This window comes from Thermobia domestica, chromosome 10 (genome assembly GCF_964235325.1).
Source record: "Thermobia domestica chromosome 10, izTheDome1.hap1.1, whole genome shotgun sequence".
NCBI lineage: Eukaryota > Metazoa > Arthropoda > Insecta > Zygentoma > Lepismatidae > Thermobia > Thermobia domestica.
The window spans coordinates 34,255,775-34,279,644 of record NC_137463.1 but is presented as its reverse complement, the minus strand read 5'-3'; the positions used below and the strand labels follow the sequence as shown (position 1 = coordinate 34,279,644).

The following is a 23,870-nucleotide window of genomic DNA, read 5'->3' as shown; positions in this document are numbered from 1 at the left end:
AAAAACAAGACTAGTTGTCATATCAAAACTGTGATAACTTACTAAATGGAACAGATATTCACTACTATTCGAGAATTGAATTCTTGCATTTGGCAACAATCAAGCAATTTGTGCTCGGATTTATTCGACCATTTGCTTTAGCATTGTCCATGTGGCCATTGTGACTAATGCAACCTAAACATAATTTATGAATGTAGTATTCAAATAGAAGGTCAGCTTAGTAAATGTAACTACCATCATCATGAAGTCTGTTCCCAACAAGAAATATTTAATTTAAATAATATACTTATGACAGATTTTGCCGGACCATCCAAACTTGCCGCTCTACGCAAATGCACGTGTTGCATATATGGTAGAGCCGGCTCTGTATATCATATATTTTTATTTTTATATGACATTTAGAAAAATACTATTAGGCAAATTAGTATTAGTTTTTACCTTTAGACAACTTATTGGAGTTTTATACTGTTCGTGACATTATTTTCGTACTTATTAAAGGCCTGCGTTCACGAAAAAACAAAATTTCAATTCTACGTTTATTTCTTAGTTGATATTGATGAAAACTGCTGAAACCCGAATTGTTAATAGGTATGGTATTCATGTAAATTGTAAAATATTTGTAGCGTATCAGTATCTAGCGTTTAATTTATGTTGCATTTTACGGTGATCATACCTACATAAAAATATTTAATACTTAAATAGACGTAAGATGCATTACAAATGACTATTTGAAAAAAAAAAAACGAAATTTAGAAAAAAAACGAGAGGCAATGTTTTTTTCTAAAAAAAAGTACATTTCTGAAAAAATACGAACGTTTTTTTTTCTATTTACAACACTATTGGAAACAGTTAGTTCGAAAAGGTAGATATCAAAAATTTAATAAACTTAGAGATGGCGCTCAATATGTAGTTGCTCGGTTCACACACAGAGGTGGTGTTTGTGTTCCAGACGGTACAGTACAGGAGTGCGGGCAGTGTGCTGAGAGGGTTGAATAGGACACATGGCAGTGCTCGACTAAGACATGGTGCGTATTCAAACCGCGAACAGGTCGACATGCTATTCATATACGATCACGCAGATGGCAATCTGACAGATGGCGCTTTCCTAACATATGCCAACCACCATACAGGATGTTTGTAGCAATTTATCGGCGCGTGTATGAAACAGGAAATGTACTACCTGCCAATGTCGATGCTGGTTACCTCGTCGTGTATGAACAAACACCTGTATTGGACTAACGTATTAGAAGCTGTGGACAATGAAGCGTAAGAGGAACTTAGCCGTCAAATCGATATTAATCACATGGCCGTGTGGCGTGCGTTACATCAAAATGCCTTGTACCTATACCACCTGCAAAAGGTACAAGGATTGACAGAAGCGGATTTCCAACCACATGAAGCTTTCCAGCAGCGGTTCACTCTTCATACCACTAGGCATCAGTACTGTTCAATGACAAGGTCACGTTTGCAAGAGATGGCATCGTCAACACACACACACACACACATATTATATATATATGGACAGATGCACATCCCCATGGTACGGTTGTCACTCATCACCAACATCAATTTGGACTCAATGTATGGAGTAGTATTGTCCATGATCAACTGATCGGCCCATACATGCTACCCCGATGACTGAATGGAGCACAGTATTTTATCTTCCTGCAGGATACATTGCCCGAATTACTGGAAAATGTTCTTCTAGCGATTCGTCGCAATATGTGCTACATGCATGATGGAGCTCCAGCGTACTTCAGTGTGAATGTCCACTCGTGGTTGAAAAACAACTTCTCAAGATGTTGATTCAAGGGTGGGAGTCCAGTACATAGATCTGTTCGGTCTCCGGACCTGTACCCACTGTATTTTTATCTGCGAGGACGTATTAAAATTGTCGCTTATACTATTCCCGTCGACGATATCAACGACTTGAAACAACATATCCATAACGCCTGTGCACCTGTTCTCCATGACCCAGGTATCTTCGAACAGGTTCACCAATTCATGATTTGGTGTTATCATGCACGCAATGCTGTCCTGGCGGACGCTTTAAACATCTGTGATGTGCCCAACGAACGTACGTCTGTCTCTCTCGGCGCGTCGATATCTGCCGCTTTAAACGTACTGTTTCCACGTTTTCAGACCTGGCTAACTCTGTTAATACTCATAGGACCTTTTTTGCTTATCTCGGTGTCAAGAATCACCTCTCGACGTTTGTTACATTAAGTTACAACCCTGTATACGTAGATAGAAATCAAAACCCAGCATACTGGGTAATGCGGGATGATTCAAGCCTATAAGAAGCAGGATACACACAGATGGAGCACTACCGAAGTCGTGCTTTCGTGGTTTGGTGGTTAGCGTCTCTGAACTCCGTAAAACTACTTATTTTAGCATAGGTTCGGTTCTTGTCTGCTAGGTCTTTTTTTAAAATTAAGAATCTGCATTTTATTGCAATGAACATACATGTTTCATGTATCATCTACGGATACAAGACAATTATAAATACGTCACAGCTACGTAATACAGGAAATTAATCATATATATTAATCCAAATTACAAATCCTTCTCGTCTTGTTTCTAATGTGCACGTGGTTCCGGGCTTGATTTTCGGTAAGCAGGAAAAAAAATTACAATCATTTACTTTCATTAAGCATCCGTCTTCTTAAGTATGAAGGTCGTAAGTACGGCACGTTAAACTAAATAATAATAATAATTTCTTTTTTACTTTTTTTTAACATATATTCTTGAACAAAAAACACTATGGAAAGGCGTTAATTAAAGAAACTACTTGTTCAGTATTTCGAACAATTGTTCAGAATTTTATAATGTAAGAAGATAAATGGTCACTAAATTACATCTATATTATAGGTTACTTTAGCACTACGAAACTTGTTAGTTGCGTTTGCTAATAAAACACTGGCGTTGCTTGCAATCTCTTAAATACTTGTAAACAAAAATAATTTCACCTAAATTCGATGAGAGGTGGTAACGTAGTGTTGTTCTTTATGGTTGGTTTACTAATAATAGGAAAGATGGTTTAGTAGTTACCATTTGATTTATCAGTGCTTATTATTATTATTATTATTATTATTATTATTATTATTATTATTATTATTATTATTTACAAATGGAAGCAGTATCATCAGATATTTAACATGCTAGAAAACTTTAAATTCAAGGAAGTTTAAAATCCAGCGATATTATTTAACTTTTTATAGCAACGAATACGATAAGTCTGAAAAACTCTAGTCGTTAATCATGGTCTTCTGTAGCGTTCGACTGCAGATTACAAGGCGCAGTTCATCCTGAGTTCGAGTTACACTGAACTTTTTTTTTTTTTTTTTTTAACTGTCTTCGACGTTTCTGTGATGTCTCAGTCATTTGCATAATATGAAAAATTACAATAAAGATAAGTCAAGTCAATGTATTAAAAGAAAACATGAGAAAAAATGTTTCTAAAATAAAGACAGAAGAAAGAAAAGACGGGTATATTTAGTGCTTAAAAATAAAAATAATGCAGAAAGTGGGTAATGCGCATATCCCCCAGTGAATGAGGTTTTGAGTTCAATTCCTGGTGTTTGCATTGGAGTAAATTGTATAATGGGTTTTGAAACTTGAATATCAGCACTGGTTTCATTTTGAAAATCATCAAAAAGATGGCCACAAACCCTTTCAAATTTGTAACAGTATCACGATTTAAAAATTTATTACTTCACCGTTCTGAGTTACATGTCTTAAATTTAGATAAAATTTCTGCGTCAATGTCACGTGACACAAATTTGTATAGTTATAAAATTAATTTAATGAGAAGCTATTAATTATACAGTTTTACTTACACCTTCGATGTAGTTTCTAACATCGATTTTCTCATTTTGAGAATGAGCTCCATCGTCTCCTGCACCCACAGGAAGCAGGATTACATTCTTCCCTGTAATTTCCTGGAAAATAAGAGCAAATGTAATTAGAAAATACAATAATATGTAAGTGCATTATATATGTAATTGGAAAAAGTGAATCTCGACGAGGAAACGAAAAATTGCAGAGAATTGTGATAATCGCACATAGCGCTCATCTGAATGCTTCACAGTTAATTTCTTGTTCTTTAATTTTTTTTCTCTCCATTTCTTACCTTCCGTATCTAATTGTGAATAGCGGAAGAACGTATACTGTACTGTTAACATATTAATGTTTTTACCGTTTTTTCACGCCTTGACGATTTCGGGAAAGTCATGTGTTCCACCATATTGTTCTCAACAATTGTCTGATGATCCTCTCGCCACCAGTCTCCAATAGAGAGTAGTTTCTCAACAGCATTAGCAAAGAATTCACTAGTGAAAAAAGAAGAAGAAAAAAAAACTCACCGAAAAAAAAAAAAAATAGTGATCTCCAAACCGTAAAATTGTTTACTCCTAACCTCCTTACCCCACACTATCCCAGCCTACATTTCCGACAGAAACTAATGAATCATTCTAGCGCCTTACCACCTGGACTGAAACAAACAAACAAACAAAAAAGTTTCTTTGTCCAAACCTAAATACCACCTCGACTGTATCAGAAAAGCTTTCTTGGACCAAACTCAATTACAACTCGACTGAATCCAAAAACACTTCCGTGAACAAACCTAAAATCATTTACCAAAGGGCTCCAACTCTACACCCTCATTACGAGAAATGGTCCCTTGAAAGAGTCCGCACTCCACTAATGAAAGAAACCCATACATAAAACCTGTTCTATGTTTGACATCAATTTAATCTTTCAATACCTTATAATAAAGATCATAGACAGTTTTATGACTCTGGTAATGGCAATTCTTCCACACTAAATTCCCCCACTACCCAGTCCTCTACATTGGCGAAACTAACTCCTTTAAATTACAAAATCGAAGAAATGTTCGAAGTATTTGCCCTGCTGATAAATACACAATTGATATTAACCATGTTCTCAGACACCATGCGCAAAGTTACAGCGTTTATGATTTGAAAATCCCAAGTAATACTTCTTTCTGGTCCCCAACATATTTGTATCATTTTTTGTACATTTTTAAAATTGTAGTTTTGTAATTGCCATTTTTGTCGCTTTTTCTAACATTGTCCTCTACATTCGAACGAAGATTATACTTTTTTTTTTATATTCCTTTACGGTATTATATTTATACGAAAAATACTCCATTGAATTTGTAAATATTCTTACCTGTAAAGTTAAAGTAACTGGAATGGATCCACCCTCGCGAGTCAAATCCGGTTCCACTCCATATACATGTTTAGTAGCCCTCCTGCCAGCTAAATAATTAGGGTGATTTGGATCGGATAACCATGGGGAACCACCATGGTTCATGTAAGCCTGAAAAATAATTTCCGTAAAATTATAGAAAGGACATATAGAAACAAAAGTTTCAAAAGCGTTAATGTAACATATAGCGAGTTTATGAGTTTGGCGTTCCAAGAATAGTGTCTATGTATTTCCTTATCCCTTTATTAAAATCGGTTCTACGAGCATATTGGCTCGTAATTTAGCAAAACCATATGGAACAGCAAGAAATGGTTTTTAAACACCTATCCAACGTCCCCAAAATAGGTTTCATCTCCGCCCTTATGTACTAAAAGAAGAAGTACTACAATCCAACACTTATGTTTTCAAATAATGAGTTTCCAAAATAAATAAATAAATTTACCTCTTAAAATAAATAAATAAATAAATAAATAAATAAAAAATAAAAATAAAATAAATAAATAAAAACTAAATAAGATTAGTTAACTATCAGTCAGTTAAGATCATATAATGCTGCACAAAATTTGCCGCACGAAAACTATCTTCCTGCATAAAGCAAAGACCGCTTTTCAGCTGTTCGTTATCTGACGATGGAACTTAAAAAGGCAAGTTAGTGAAAATTAAATCTCTCAGTTTAACGTCTCACGATTATGTCCTTAAGGCTAAAGGAGACGGATGATTAAGGCAAGTGAATGATGATAGAAAAATACTGGAATGAGAATGTGGGAGGAAACGGGAGTACTCCGAGAAAACCCACGAACATAATGTTGTTCATCACAAACTTACTTGGCCGGGGATCGAACCAGGGGCCTTACACACCAGAGGTAAGAGCTTTACACGTGAGCCACCGTGCTCCCTGGAAAGGCGAGTTAGTACCAACGTAATATTTTTATTTATTTTATCTTGCATTACAATATGCAATATTCACCATTTATACTTTACTTGGAACACAAGTGTAGCAACTACATTCTGAATACGTGAAAAAATACTACTTAGTCTTTGAGCTGATGTAATACCTCTTCACTTTATATCGTATGTTTTTTCCAAGAGGACTCAAACTTCGAAGCGAGGATTAATTTTACCTATTTCTCTTGAGAAATGGAACTACAAGGTAAGGAAAGAATCCACCTACACGGAATGTAGAGAGCAATAGATTACTTTAGACAAGTTGCCAGAGAGCAACAAAACCGTAAAGGAGACTCTTCTCCCTTCCTCACCTCCCCTCAGATAAAAGATAAGGTCTTTTTTTTCTCATCTCTAAGTAAGTGTGTACATTGCTATGTATTAGATAAATTAGAGAAGTAAGTAATAATAATAAAAATTGAGAACACAAAAATGCTTTGGTATTAACAATTAGTAACTAGTCTACACTCCAATTAATGAGAAAATGTAAAGTGAAAAGACAAGAGGGTAAGCAGTAGACAAAATAGATTAGAACAAAGCCTAGGACAGTAGACTGCTAATTAGAAGATAAGAAAGAACAAAGGCTTTAAGAATGAGGAGACTTACAAGAAAAGAGAAAAAAGCTATCCGATCTAATATTTTACCTTCATCTTTACTCAAAAGTTCTTATCACCGATAAACATTTACAGTAATAGATCTAAATGTATCTTAGTATTAATTAATATGAAATACTAATTATGCTAACCCTCATTGTGTTGTGGCTACCTCTCTCCTGCCATTTTCTATTCAAATACGCCAAGACGCACTTCTCTACCTTTTCTGGAGTCTGATTAGGAACTATTCGAATAGAAAATTTACCCATTACTTTACATGGAATGACAGTCTTAAATCCAGGTTCACTGAAAGCTCCTTGGATACCATGGATTGACAAACTAGGGTTACGCCACCTGGACATCAGGATTTTCACCTGAAAGAGAAAAAGATTTATTACGATTTATGACAACTACTAAAAGGAAGCTATAGGCTGAAAATTGTATATTGCTTTCAGATAAACTTTATTGTGATAACTTTAAAATATATGACTTAAATTGCGCACTTTTCTGTAACTTAGGCACAATGTTATTTTTTTAATGAGTAAACTACCTTCATGAGTGATTATCCTTATTCTATACTGCGAAAGATTCGATGAACACTATCACCTTTATTAATCGCCGAATCTTCGTGCAATTATTATTCACATCTTTGTATTTTATGTTATCTTCCTCATTTCAATTGTGCATTTTTATTATTATTCTGCTAAATGTGTAGAATTGTTCTACTAAATACTAAACCCTGTGAGTAAATTATTCACATCCTTCTAATTTACGTAAGGGGCGTCTCACTTGTAAATGTTTGTTAAGATGAATGTGAGGACTTATTAAACTAAATGTTAAATATTAGACACTGTATAACTAAGAACGTAAAATACTAAACATTTACATAACGTTACTTAAAAACATTACTTTTTCTATTGTTTATATAATTTTTGATTGATAAAGGTGGTAGCGCTCACCGAAATGGTCTTGGAATAGAATAAAAATAACGACGCATTAAGTTAAGCATCTATTTTCTTAATGTTAAGAAAATTACGAGCTAGAAGTACACATTTTTTGACTCAATATTCTATCAAATAGTGAATCCTAGTATTTCTTTTGTCTCAGGTTTCATATTATAAAATAGACGTAATTGATGCAAAACTTCAAACAGAAGAAATCAGCTTATATGAACATACTGAAAACTAACCTTATCTTCATTATGACACAATCTTGAACACCCGATATCACATTTGTAATCGTTCACATCGAAATCTATGTCTTTGTAGAGCTTTTCTTCCTCTGGTGTCACAGGCAACACGTCATCCAACAAACCTGTGATCAGAATGTGTCCTTCTTTGTCCACAAGAGTGTTCAACATGTAGATAAGGTCGGCCATTGCTTCGTAGCTGTAAAATGTGTGTTCGACTTTATTACAGAATTACAGTTTGATATTAATTTAACTCCTTTAGCACATATATATTGTATTAAATTTTTGTAAATTGAACATAATACAATTACGGATCATATGTGTTTTAGATGACAATTTGACATAACAAACAACAATTTAATTTCAATTATTTATATAAGATTTACTTTTAGACGTTTCTGTTACAATCATAAATCTGTCACATCGAATATTTGGATTTCCTTATTTAAGTCCTCACTTAAGATCAACAATTAAACTTGGCTATGCTATTCTCAAATTTATTATAGAAACTTAAAAAGCTCACAAAAGCAAAATCTTACATTGGGTTTACTGTAAAACAGCTAATAAACACAAAAAAGTTTCAAACACGACTTTGTTGATCACGATTCTCACTTTGGAATCTACAAAACTAAATGTGTTACCACGTAATTAATAATAACTAAGATAACCTAAGAACCAGAGACAAAGAACACATTACATATTGAAAAGAAGGTTAACGCAGCCCCACTGGGATGGTCGAACATTTATTTCTTAATAACCACAACATCAAGAATATTACATACAGATACTACACAAAGAGAAAGAAAGGTATTTGTACAAAGAATCCAGGATCAAATGCTGATCAAGGTTATTTGGATGAGGATTGGAAACTTACATAACCAACTTCATAAAAAACATACAAAATAAAATTGCACGTTTTTTTTTTAACATCAATGTTGTACATTCGTGGCCGTTTTAGAAATATATATAGAGTATCCCAAAAGAATTAAAACCCAAATTTTGATGGAGTATATTTTTTGAAGTAAGAATGATAGAGACATGATTTTTGTGACAAAAGTCAGCGTTATCTATGGAGACATTTTGAGAATAAAACCAATGAAACAAATCGTAACGTTGAATTTCCGTAATTGTTTAAATGACCAGAAGTGACATTTAAAAAATTTGCAAATTGCTTAATCGATTGCGATGAACAGAGAAAGAGAATTAATCGCGGTAACTCTTAATGTAAATGTTTAGTACACATCAATATTTATCTGATGGAATAAAAAATGCATGTTGTTTTGCAGCGTTGACAGTTGTAAAGACTATTTTTTACGTGCGCATCCTGGCAACAATGTTTCAGCAAAAATGCAACCCAGGTATAACATCCTCGGCAATGTGATCTATCAATAAAATAATAAATTCATTTTTTGCACTAAATAAATAAATAAATAAAATACGATACAAATCATTACTCACTTGCAGCTGGCAACCCGCACTGGTTTGAAGAAAGGAAGGCCCTTTTCAGTAAGGGTTCAAAGTGGCTCCCACGTTCTTGGAGACAATTTTACGCGCCCTATCATATTCCGTGAAACTCTCCGAAGGGTGACCCTTGTAATTGCTTCCACTTCTGTTTCAATGTTTCTTTTCAATTGTTCTATCGTTCTGGGATTATTTTCGGACAACTTTCCCTTCAAGAAACCCCTCAGAAAAAAGGCTATGTTAAGTCTGGAGTGCGGGCAGGCCACAAGTTTCTGAAACCTCTGTTATCACCAAAGAACTCTGGTAACATTTCTAACGTTTCATTACAGGTACAACAAGTGGCCCCGTCTTGCTGGAACCAGCAGTCTCGCTTATCGTCTTTTAATAAGTAAATAAATTGCATAATTAAATCTCGATAGACAATACCATTCACAGTTGTATTAAAAGAGGGTATCGCGTCATCGCACACCAAATACTAACTTTCTGGAGGTGAAATGGAACTTCATGTAACACACGTGGATTCTCGGTAAACCAATAACGAGAGTTCTGGCTACTTACCTAACCATTCAAATGAAACCATGCCTCATCGGTGTAAAATACTTTATCCAATATATCTACACCATTATCTCTAATTAAGGAATTGAACCAATGACAGTACCTCACTCGTAGTTTATTATTTTTAACTTGTGTATGACTCTGTGGGTGTTAGTTTTAGGTAAGCCGGATTGGGTTGCAAGTTTTCGAACAGACATCCTGGGAGAATTTGTCATTTGTACCTCTACCTTGTGAAAGGCCTCTTAGTAGGTCTTCCTGGGCGAGGCTTCTCACAAACAGAACCAGTCTCACGAAATCGTTGCACAAGTCGCCATATTATGCTTTTGTCTGGCACTATTGAAGTGGGAAAGATTTTTTTGAAATCGTACTCTAACCGCTTCAAGGGAATAGGTTTGAAAATTACACTCAATAATGCGTGTTCTCTCTTCGACGGAATACAGCGTTGTACCAAAACAATGAAAATAATCATCAACACAACTCAACACACAATGAAATTCGATAATAACTTGACCCAAAGCAAAATTCCACCGCCAATAGTTATATATTTTTCTCCCTACCAGTACAGGTAGCCAGCCCAGGTAAGTAATTATTTTATAGTTTTTTTTTTTCAAAAAATCCATTTATTATATTATTGATAAACTACATGTCTAACATGTGCGAGGATGAATCACACCTGTAGTAGTATTTTTACTGAAACATTGTTGCCAGAATGCGCTATTTTATTTTAAAATTTTTTTTTTCTGAATATGTAAAAAAAATAGCCTTTACAAAACAACTAGCTGTTTTTATCCCATCAGATAAATATTGATGCGTACTAAACATTTACATAAAGAATTACCGCGACTAATTCTAATTTTTTTTTTTTTTTTTTTTTTTTTTTTTTTTTTTTTTTTAATATTCCTCGCAATTGATTATAAGCAATTTGTAAATTTTTTGAATTACACTTCTGGTCATTTAAACAATTGCTAAAATTTAAATGTTACGATTTGTCTCATTGGTTTCATTCTCAAAATATCTCCATAGATAACGCTGACTTTTGTCACAAAAATCATCTCTCTATCATTCTTACTTCAAAAACTATACTCGATCAAAGTCCGGGTTAATTTTTTTTTTGGAACATACTGTATATATAACACGATTTGTTAATACTGCTGTAGTCTTTTGTGTATCCTTTTCATATCACTAATCGTCATAAATGACTGTTCTACTTAAATTTTACAAAACCTCACCAATTCCGTTGACGAAGACTACACAGAGGTAATTGAAACTGTCGAATCAAAATCTAAATTAGGAAATAATAATATCACTATCAATAATTAAGGCTTACAACGTGTTCCTTGAGTACAGTATCTAGTTAAAAAGCTTCAAAATACTAGTAGTTTCATTAGGATGTTTTCTTACATTATTTGTCTTAGGTTAAACCTTAGCTTAGCATTTAATGAGCCTACCATTCTACGCGAATCTCAATCGTATTCTTTGTAAGGGACAGTAGCTCCTTATCCAATATTAGCAAACTTATGCACAAAGCGAAACAAGTGAAACATTAACACAGTACAATGCACGATCAAGACGACAAAATAAAGAGGGTTGGTAGAACTTTAAGGATTCCATTACACCGATCATCATGCACAAAAGAATTACCCAACAACTTACACAGTTCCACCAAATACTCCGCTATGGAGATCCTTATGAGAGCAACTTATTTCAATCGTGAATCCACATACTCCACGTAAACCGTACGTTATGCATGGCTTCTTTTTACCAAGCCAATAATTGTCTGATATGCACACATAATCAATGTTGCTAAGAAATGTGTCCTTTTTGGAAGCAAGGAGATCATCTAATCCTTCGCTACCAGACTCTTCCATGCCTTCTAAAACAAACTGGAAACAAACGCTACAAGTCAATAGAATACAAAGTAATTCATCGAACAAATATTTCACCATGTATAAACCAGGAAACAGTGTTCGGTCAGATAGAAAACAGGTAAAGGGAGATAATCTAACAACATGGCGGCTGGCTAAGTTTAATATAATTTTCACTATTTAACAATGTTTATATTATAAACAGTTTACGTTTTGTTATTAATTTTGAGGTTAATATGAAGATTGGGTGGAACATATCCGACGTAAATATCAATAATTATTTATAACAATTTAAATTATAAAACATTTCAACTTATAACCAGTAAATCTGGATTTCGTCCGTCCCATTTTAATTGCAGCATGTCTTGTAGAAGTATTGATGCTTTTTAGTCTCTAATACAAACTTTTTTTTTTTACACAACAAACTTAGTGATATCATTGATGTGACCTTAGAGCTGTGAATTTAAATTTGGTAATTCGTCAAGGTTGAGAGAAGAAGAAATAAACACATGTAAATACACAGAAAAATGAATTAAATATTGCTAGGTATGAATATCGTATGTAAATTAATTTTCCCGAGAAATTAATATATTTTTTTTTAAAAAAAAAGACAACTTAGATACAGGATTGAATCTAGTAATTAGAAAACAATTATTTAATTAATTAATAAAGTAAAATACAATAAAAAAAAACAATGTAACAGTTATATGGAGAAATTTACTTCCAATAAACGAAGAAACATGAGTGAAAAATTAGACAGAAAATAAAATGAGGTCGCAACGAACAGGTACAATTTTCCTTTCCTTATTTAGAACTTAGTTGTGTAAAACATAAAATACTTAAGATATTTTGAGTTTTTCATTTAATACAACAATCGAGAATGATGATACTTATTGCAATTATAATGTCCAGGAAATTATCAAAAACAAACTTAAAACCTTGATCACCTGCGTATCTGCAAAAACGCCACTGCTTTTCTTCAAATTTATACGCGTGTATTAACACAATTTTCGAGGGGAGGGGGAAGGTCAATTTCTTTCTACGGTTATGGAAATTAGGTAAGTAGAGACAAACTTCCTTTTACGTGAAAAATATAACAGGGTGTCTACTGAGTTTCATTTTCAAAATTCCAGTATATTTCCAGTATATTCAGTATAATTATCAGCAAAATTTCAATACCTAATTTTTTTGTAACGTTCTTCAGGAATGATCACACTCTTGATTTCAGGTTTGTAATTGTTTTACCATCAAAAGAATTTTTAATAAATTTAGTTAGCCTCGATTTTCTGAAATACTTTAATTTAAAAGAGCCTCCCAACTCCCCTCACAGCCCTCTACTCCACCCATTGCTTTAAATGTCTAATTACAAAATGTATACAACTCTTGCTTTGGAAAAATTTATAATCTCAATGGATACAATTATTGCTAAGACTATTAAAACAATTACAAAAAAAAAAAAAAAAAAAAAAAAAAAGGACTGTTGACAAATTACCAGTTTTATGATTTTTCCAGTATGTGGATCAAAATTCCAGTATATCTCCAGTATTTACAGTATCAATAGACACCCTGTATAAGACAATAATGGACAGAAAAGTAACAATATTTTCAAAATTTTTCTCTTTGTGTAGATACAATCACGTTTAACTAACCATAAACAATCTGAATAATTTATACGCAAAATTGCAGTTCATTTAGTGTACCTGCTGACTATTATTTTGCAAATCTAATAAAAGACCAAAAAACTAGCCTACAATTAAGGAGAAAAAAAACTACAAACGCCATAAAAGTACACATATTTGTTTCAATTCTTAAGGAAATGTAATACAAATCGAAAACAAATTTCATGATTGTAGGAACGGAGTTTCACATTTTACTCTGGATACCACGGAATCGCTTCATACTATGGTATGTACAAATTTATTTTTTTTCTGGTCTACTTATTTTCAAACAAAATTTTTATTAATCACTGAAAAAATTCTATCTGCCAACATGAAATACATTTTTACGATACTTTTTAATCTACTATTATAATTAACAACATACATAAGTACCACTTAACATATCCATCTACGTACTATAATAGTTGTTCCCTCAGGTCTCTAAAGTACGTGCACAATAGCGACATCTCTTGACATCAGGTAGGACGCAGCATATTGACAGCTATTAGTCTGACTATGAGTGAACTATTGGGAACTAGCGAGATTGAGGCGTTGTGTGTTCATAACAAGAATTAAAAATATCTAAATGTTTTCGCCTAGATGTTTATGTAACCTGGAACTCTTAAACGTTTTGAATTTCGCATATTAGTGTAACTCACAGACTGATATGTTTTTGCTTTAGAATAAGGATATAAGTCAAAAAAGAAAATGGCCAATTATTGTGATTTAACGACTCCTTTCAGCACTGAAATTACGAGGTGTAATAAAAAAAGTCGGTGAATAATTTTATTAGAATCAAAGTAATAAGATTACATGAAATTTGATTTAACTTCCTTCAAAGTATTGTCCTTGGCTAACAATGCACTTATTTCAACGTTGAATCCATGACTGGAAGGGCGTTTCAGCTGCTGTCCTAGCTCTCTCAATGTCAGGAATGGTGTTAAAAAGTTTTCCTTTACGCACGGTTTTAATTTTTGGGAAGAGCTAGAAGTGGCATGGTACTACATCCGAAGAATACTGTAGATGTGAACACACACTAATATTTTTATCGACCAAAGACTCCTGTTCATCACTCGAAAGTCGGGGAACGAGTTTCGCACCCACTTTTCTCCTTTGCAAATCGGATGCTAAAATGCTTTGCACGGACTTAGACGAGATGCTAAGTTCTTCGGTAAGCTCTCGAATAATTATAACGCCTGTTTGAATGAACAATTTGTGATTTTTTGCACGTTTTCTTCTGCTTTAGAGGCTAATGGACGTCCCGAACGTTGCTCGTCTTTTACCAACTCATTTCCGCTTTTAACTCGCTCATACCACTCGTAAACAGTCTTCAGAGTTACAGCATACTATCATACACCAATTTCAACATTTCACGAGTTTCTTTGGCACTTATTTGCAACTTGAAACAGAATTTAATGCTCACGCGTTGTTCGATATCCATGATGTTCGACAGACACGGTAAACACAACTTCACTCTGGTGGCTTGGACGCTGACTGACAAGTCAGAACATGTTCCAACTTGACGCTGCCTGTCTTAACGGATCAGGCTATCGGACAAATTACATCAAAGGATTGTAGCGTCAGCAGTTGCTGCTTAAAAAAAAAAAATATTAACCGTACTTTTTGATTACACCTTGAATATGAGAATGGATCTAGCATTTACCATGAGAAGTTCATACATTTTAATCTGAAATTTAAGCCAGGTCTTCCGCATCAACGAGGAGGGAAAAATTTAATCAAATTTCGTTCTTTAAATGACCAATCTGAATGATAATTACAAGCCTTCATTCTGATAGTGCCAGTTATAAACCAAAGATTCTCTTCTTTTGACTAGACTAATAGAGTGCGAGTAAATTTACAATTCGTGCAAAAAATCGAAAAGAATAGTGAAAACTAGAGACCCATGGATCACAAAATAGTTACGTACAATTCACTTATCCACCAAAATTATTTCTGAGGCATTATTTATTCAGCTAGAGATTTATTTATCCCTAGCTTCAATGTTTTAGTTTATATTCTTGGACAATAATTAGTCTCTAAAGACAATATGTACGATGGATTGCCGGTAACCTACTTGACCACGTTCAGAAATGCTCGATCACTTGTAAACAAGTTCAATAATTGATGGTTTGGCTTCAAGTCTAGCTGAGCTGGTTTGTAGTAATTAATCCCTTGATGTAAGAAGAACATATTCGCTTATCTTTCTGCTGATAGATCCGTAAATGAAATGCAACTGGCGCGCAGGTAACATACTTGTTTTCTTAGAAGTTTCCTGTTTATATGTTCTTACAAGTTTCATTTTATTCTTCTCAGTTAATTTCTGTTTGAATCACTCGATGAAGATTGATGTAAGTTTTTGTTTGTTTGGAGTTTAACCTTCCTTATTAACACAGAAGGGATTAAAATCTACAGTTTAACGAGGAATCCGAATCATACGTACTTTCCCAATGATTTAGCTATGAGGTAGCCAGTGAAGTAACTTTGTACCTGGAATATTACACACACACACACATATATATAAACAGTTTACAAAGTCAGTCCAACTTTTGTTGTGCCTAAGCTTTCGGCCCGCTGTATACTAATTATGGATGGGCAAAACCGGTTTAAAAAAAATAAAAACCGGAAACCGGTTTCTAGAAAAAACCGAAATTTCGGTTTTCTACAAAACCGGTTTCGTTGAAAACTTTTGGAAAACACATAAAACTATTTCTGTGGAAACGGAATTGCTTTCCGGAGAACGAAAAAATATTCTGGTCAGAAATAGAACAAATTTTGAAAAAAAAAACGGAACCGGTTTAGAAGAAACCTGAAACCGGTTTCGGTGAAAAACTGAACCGGGTTTTGGAGAAAACCGAAAAACGGATTTTTGTGCCCACCACTAATACTAGTAGATTACATCGTACTTAATTAAAAATTTTAATTGTTATGTTTAACAAATTTATTTTTTCTGAATTTGCCCATTGATCACCCTAAACTTCAACTATATTTTTCATGTAATTATTCAAGGACTACGTTATAAACAATAATCCAAACAAAAATCCAACATGAAGCGCCATCTATCAGCATCAGGCAGGCAAGTGATAGATCATGTAACAACAACTATTAGTGTGACTGTTTACTATAGGAATCAGCATGACGCATTGAAACGTTAGGCGTTAATTATAAGGAATTCTCCCTCTACCCCTTGTCTTTCTACAACCAACATTACAAATATCTTAAGCAAGGTGGCATACCATTCCAGGATAGCATGCTCCCCTTTCATAATTAGAATTTATACGCGATCTATGCCAGGTCCACTTAACAATTATACAGGGTGACTGAGGAGGAATGTCACAATCTGTGAGTTGATTCTACATGTGAAAAACCGAAAATGTCTTATGAACATGTACCCGATTTTCGATCGTTACGAAATTGGAGCAGATTGAAGCGACACCCATCCATGAATGATTATAAAGACAAGTGTGAATATTACTTACCGAAATGCTGTGGTGAACAGAATAATGGTGTGACAGATGATTGATCCATCCTATAAGAAGTTTTCACGAAGTCCCTTACCCACCTCAATGCACTTGTCAACGCATTGGAGGGTGTGTTGTGTTGCACATCGATCATCACCTCGGCGGGCTTTAATGTGGGCAACAGCATCGGTAATGCGAGCGACAAGTTCTTCACGTGTATCCACCTTCGCAGCCTACACATCCCCCTTTAACCAGCCCCATAAACAGAAGTCTAATGAGGTTAGGTCGGGTGATCTGGGAGCCAGTTAATGGGTCCGCCATGGCCAATCTACCGTTAAGGAAATGTGTGTTATTCAGATATTGGGATACTTGTCAAGTACAATGAATAGGTGCAACACTCAAACACGACATGCACACGGCCTCACGACTGCTCACTGATCCAACCCACGATTGCACACTGGGTACGCTTGCAGCTGTTGCCTCGGTGCGACGTCACAGTGCTGCCATCTGTTGAACCCCCATACCTCTTGTAGAACGGATCAGTCATCTATCTCATCATTATTCTGTCCATCACAGCGCCCACACAGTATTTCAGTAATATTCACACTTGTCTTCATAATCACTCATGGATGGGTGTAGTCTTCAACCCGCTCCAGTTCCGTAACGATCGAAAACCGGACACATGTTCATAGGACTTTTACGGTTTATTTTCACATTTAGAATCACCTCACAAATTGAGTGACATTCCTTCTGAATCACCCTGTATATTAATACTATTTTTTCTCTTTTCACTGTGAACTCGTAATAACTGATTTAGAAAAGAAAGACAGAAAGAAAAAAACTCGTAATCGATGTCAAGTTGAACTGACCCAGAAAATCGTGAATAGTTTGAAGAAGTTGTGCTTAAACGTCTATAAAGCCATACTTGTCTGATTCTACACAAATTATAATTTAATTTTACTAGCGAATATACATTTTTGCAGCGTTGTACTTCAACTTACACAGATCCGCCAATTACACCACTGTGAAGATCACATTTCGCACACTGTAATTCAATTATAAATGCACAAATTCCACGTAAACCATATGTAATGCAAGGCTTCTTGGTTCCTAGCCAATAATTATCTGATATACATACATAATCTATGTCGTTTAAGTATTCATATCTTTTTAAGTCAAGTAAATCATCTAGTCCTGCGCTTCCCGATTCCTCCATACCTTCTAAAATAAACTAACAGAAATTACAGAAGTAGAATGTTATATATTACTACACACTTGCTACGTAGTTTCACTTATTAAGAACTATATTGTAATGAAGCACACTGTATCTTACAGAACAGCTCTTAAATAGCACATTACGTAGACGCAAGATTCTGTCAGAGTATCTTCTTTAATGACAAGCAACTGATCACATATGAAATTAAAAGGAATCTATTTGTTCCTGGTTTGAGATTGTTGATTAATTTGAGTAACTATCACAAGTATCAACAATTTAATTAAGAATAAGAAAAGTTGATTTAAGAATAAGAAAAGTTGATTTGGCAATCATCTCTATTTAGCATTTCAGGTCTGGCGAAACTTTCTATAACAGTGGTGTCCAATTGTAGTGAGCCTGAGGGCCATCACCGCCTTTATTAGTAAGGTGGAGGGCCGCAGCTAATAATAATAATAATAATAAATAATAATAATAATAATAATAATAATAATAATAATAATAATAATAATAATTATTATTATTATTATTATTATTATTATTATTATTATTATTATACTACAAAAGAAAAGAATAAAAATGTATTTGAAATATTACATAGGCCTATCTATTCAGTGTGACAAATGAGGGTGACTCGCAGCGTTAACAAGGACTGGAATATCTACATCCATTCCTGTTGTTGCGAGTCGAAGGAGATGTAGAGAAGAATAATCTACAAGACAGCTTCTGAAGCGATTCTTCACAATCTTGATGCTGGAAAATGCACTTTCACAGAAACAAATGCTACCAAACATTGACACTGTTTTCCGACCAAATTCACAAAAGTAAGAGAAACGTTGCGGCGGATGCCCGCGCCTTTCTGTGGTACAGAAGCGCTAAATGAATGCCTTATTTCGAAAGAAGAGTGGAAACATTAAAAGAATGAATATATGAAAATAATATCAGTAATAACAATCGTAAATCGCGTAATCTGTGGGCCGCAGTAAATGGTTTGGAGGGCCGCCATTTGGACAGCACTGTTCTATAACATTGAAGGGTAAGGGGAAAAAAGAAGGAATGTCACAAAATTGCATTTTCAAGAAAACGGCGTTTTAATATTGAAAACTTCGTACAAAATGAATAGGGTTATTCAAATCTTTTGCCCTTTTTAGATGCACTTTTCTACATCTACGCATGCATGGTGTATACAGAGAAATAGCACCAAGAGTGATCAACAGATAGGACAAAGCACACGTTAAAGCACACACATGGACATTCCTTGTTTTTCCCCCTTACCCTTCATTTGTGATTGAAAGTAGCATGTCCTTAGTTATTACCGTAATCTCAATTCCGACCGCTTGATTCCATTTGCTACCTCCTCTGACTACACTAATCTCCTCCCTGATGAATCAAACAAAACCATTTTCCAACTCTTATGTAATATTTCCTGTGACACTACTTTGGTATCCCTGTCTTTGCAGATTTTTAAAGAGCATGTGAATAGAAGAATTAGGTGATCAGAGCGTGAGTGACTATTTCTTCAGTAAAGGTTCCTATCCTATCTAATGATGTGTTGAACATCTCAAACCAGGAATATTATTTATTAAATAAAATTAAAATATATATATTGTAACTTTTTTGTAACTGCCTAAATTTTCAGCTTGTAAAACCAACTGCAATTTCACGATTAACCGGCCTAACTTTTTAATCTAGCATTGCCCTGAGAAATGAGAATCATTAAGAAATATTCCTTTAGGACGAAACAGTGTCTAAAAATTATGGAAAAAGTCGAGAAACGTATGATGTATTGATATTACCTGAATTGTAGGCATTTTCTTGCTCCTTTTCAGTCACGATATCGCTAATGCACCAATAGTACTTCATATAATGATAAGGATTACCACCTTTGTGAATATATTTAAAAAAACTGACGCAATGCAGATCTCATTAAAAAATTGCTTTTATTGAAGAGAACTGAGGTCACTAACTTGAAACCAGATTATCTAAGCCAGCGTTTCCCAACCGGTGTGCCGTGAATGGGCCGCTGGTGTGCCGCGAGGAAATCGAAACAAAATTATTAATTCTATAGCAGTCAAATTACAAAACGTAGGGAAAAATGTGCATTTCTATTTCACACTACTATGAACCTCTACTATGAATCTAAAATTTTAAGTTTCATACCGTGTTACTTTTTGTACATTTTTAATGTTGAAAGAAGTATTTATTATTGTTATTACCATTATTGCTTCTTTATTGTTGCAGACTATTTCGTAACTTGAAAATTTAAAATATCATTAAATCTCTTCGTCAAAGCAAACATGCATACAAATTGTTTTAAAAGTAAAAGAGATTTGTTTGTTCGTTCGTTATTTAGTGATCTTCCTTCTTAGTGAAAGGTTGGATACAGTTTTCTAAAAAGAAAGCGTATTTTTAAAAACCAGAGTCCAATATTTCATTGCAATTGTTTTCTATTTTTAAATTAGAATGAAGAATAAGCATAATGATTTACCACTAGGGAAAACTAGTGATCGAGCTTTCTTCTCTGTGAGATGGAGATTAGTAATCACAAAAAAACACTGTTTTATATTTACAAATAATAATGTCTATAAGTGTGCCGCGAGAATTCAAGTTATACCCGTAGTGTACCGCAAGTTAAAGAAGGTTGGGAAACGCTGATCTAAGCTGTTATCTGTGCATGCAAATTAGAATTTTCATACATTTTTGTTAAGAGATACCAATACTTTTAATATCTGAAACCTCTCGTTATTCCTTACAGATCTCACAGCAGGCCGATCTGACTCTTGACTCTGACTTAAAATTCGCATAACCTTATTACCTACGCTAACTTGGCCATTTCATACTTGGGCTACCTTCCTCTGCAGTTTATTTACATGCAGCTCACCCACAAGACTTATAAAATATATTATGCAATATAAATAACAAAAAAAGTTGAAAGAAATTCTGCTCTTAATATCTGAAGTGGGTAGGGAAAGTTAAATCATCGAAATTTAATTTCACGATACATTGATCCACAAGTTCCTACTAGCTGACTGGTTAGGACGCACGCTTTTGAAGTATGGAGTTCTGGTTTCATTTTCCTGATCTGTCAACTTCATAAAAATAAAGGCACATTCATGAAAAAATAATTCAATAGAGTACAATGAAACTGATAGAGGTAACATGCAAAATTTATTTCACGTTAAATTTGTTTTCCACAATTGAGTTTGCTAAAACATATTCTATTTTTCTGTACTCTAATATAATGCTAATGAATCTACAACTCGTACAAAATCGAATACGATACTGTACTGAAGAAAAATAGAGGTCATTAGATTTTTAATTGAAACATACAATTCATTTGTGAATGAATTCTGCAGCAAAATTTATTTAGCTTAACATCGGTAGTTTTAATATTTTAGCCTGCCTAGCTAATGATAAGTTTCTACACACGATATAGATACCTGATTGTGTATCATTAAACTGAAAAGCCTCTATTCACGGTAGCACCTCTGACCAGTAATAGGTGTCTCCGCTTATACACTGAGTTGATTCGTGCCTATGCATTAAAAAAGATAGAAAAAAATGCACGACTAGACCGAAACAGAACCTGAGTCTTCTGTCTTACCGTCTCGTGCAGTAATCGCTACACTTCTCAGTACGCTTCCTGAACACTCACATATCTTATAATTTTTAAAGTCGGTTATTTCCTCCAGTTATAAAATATAATTCAACTATTAAAGGTGTTATGGTAGACACTTGAGACACTAAATTATCGAACATAACAAGAGTTGTGGCACAGTCCATGTGGCTGATTGGCTGGGCACAGACTTCAAGAGTGACAAAATATATGATTATTCAGAGAGAAGACTGGGTAGCATAATAATTAATAGATCAACACGGTTAAGTCACAGAATTAATTTCGATTAGAGGTCTAGTCGTGAATTTTTCTCACTGTCTGTATTTTTTTCACTGAATTCGTACCTATAGAGGAATTATTGTGCTATACAATCGGTTAGGTTTTTCATTTTAACCCTGGCACTACCTAGGTGTTTTCTGTAATGTGGACTACCACGGGCGGGTCATTTTGTACCCACCTGTTAAGAGATTTCTCGCAAAAGAAACGAATTAGAAACTCTCACAAAACTCTACATTGATAGAAGTGAACAGTACACGGTATAAGACTAACAACTATTTATTATACTGCCATCTAGGAGTGACACTACTAAATGTCAGTCACATCTCCTACCAACAGGGGGTACTTTGTGCATACTATAGTGGGCATAAAGTACTCCCTATTGGTAGTGCGAGGGTTAAATCGAAAAAAAGTTTTTTCGGGAGAAGGATTGGGGAAATCGAAATATCTGACCACCCACTAAGTACAGTTATTAATTTCCTTGTATTCCTCTCGAAGACACTTTGTATCATCGTATTTTGTATAGCGGCTTAAGTGAATATGAATTTACCTTGAGGTTAACGGGAACGTCCACCCCTGTTGCAGCATAAGCATCCAGTGCATTCAACCATCCAATGACAGGCCCTTTGTCATCAGTAGCTCCTCGACCATATAACTTCCCATCTTTCTCTGTTAGCTCAAAGGGCTCAGTATTCCATCCATCTTCCTGCAGAAATAGTAAATTTATACATTAACCACCAGTTAAGCATACAATAAAACATTTACTGTCCATTTATAATGCTTTATTTAAAATTATTAAAATATCAAATATAGGGTGGCCAGAAAATCTCTTTACACCCAAACTAAATGCGTGTAACAATGTAAGATGTTACGATATTTAAGACTTAAACCACTGTGGCCCAGGTTACTTATCTGGAGATGCTGAATGACTGGCTTCTTTCACAGCTATAAAATCTGGGAGTCAACAACATGGTTGTTTACCAAGACGATTGAGCTTCCGCCCACTTCTCACTTGCTGTTTGTGAATATCTGAATGCACTTTTCCCTGACCGGTTGATAGGACACGGGTCCCCAAATTCACCAATCCCTTATTCTTGGCCACTTCGAAGTCCGGACCTTACGACACCAAACAATAATTCCCGTAATAATATATCTTGCAGACCAAACATAAATAAAATAAATTTTAAAAAATGATAAAAATTTAAAATAAAAAAAATGGAGGTTTCTGTTAAGGGGAATTTCACTGTATCACTAGTGTAATTGGAAAAATAATATGAAACAGGAAACACATCTTATTGTTTGTAGTTCCAGTAGTAGAACATTTGCCCAGGGAATGAGAGATTGACGTTTGAGCTTCATCAATTCAATGATGAGACTTTTGGTAGTTCCAGCTTAAATACAGAGATTCTGAAACATATATTAATTGTAGTACAATACTGACAATTATGGCGACGAAAACAAAAAAAATTGCCCCCAAGCCTAAAAAAAAGTGAATAGATTTTTTTTTAAGGTTAGTGGCACATAAACATTTAGAATGACCCACAGAAAGTAAACATTGCAAAACAAAGGAATATACGAAATAATACGGTAAAATCGTATCAAAATGTATATCGAGTCCGTCAAAAACTGTATACATAATTTTTAATAGATAGTGTTTGTATATTGTTTTCTAAGTCAGATTTGAATTAAAGTCCATTGTAAAATGGTATTTGAAATTTAAAAAGTCGATGAAGTTCAATGTCAGTGAAGGCATGAGTTTGAAATAGAACCTCCTACACTACACACATGACAATTACTTGACTTTGTGACAAG

At 34.3% G+C, this 23,870-nt stretch overlaps 1 protein-coding gene across 4 annotated transcripts in view; it reads right to left on the bottom strand.

Moving 5' to 3' along the window:
- Window positions 1-23,870, bottom strand: part of Cndp2 (Cytosolic non-specific dipeptidase 2) — an 81,815-nt gene that overhangs the window by 8,268 nt on the left and 49,677 nt on the right. For all 4 annotated transcript variants that reach the window (XM_081727992.1, XM_081727989.1, XM_081727990.1 and 1 more), the window contains exons 5-10: window positions 22,609-22,764; window positions 11,626-11,855; window positions 7,957-8,155; window positions 6,920-7,141; window positions 5,194-5,343; window positions 3,840-3,941 (exon numbers count right to left, since the gene is read on the bottom strand). In XM_081727992.1, coding sequence (XP_081584118.1) covers window positions 3,840-3,941; window positions 5,194-5,343; window positions 6,920-7,141; window positions 7,957-8,155; window positions 11,626-11,855; window positions 22,609-22,764 — 1,059 coding nt within the window. The remainder of the gene's footprint in view (window positions 1-3,839; window positions 3,942-5,193; window positions 5,344-6,919; window positions 7,142-7,956; window positions 8,156-11,625; window positions 11,856-22,608; window positions 22,765-23,870) is intronic.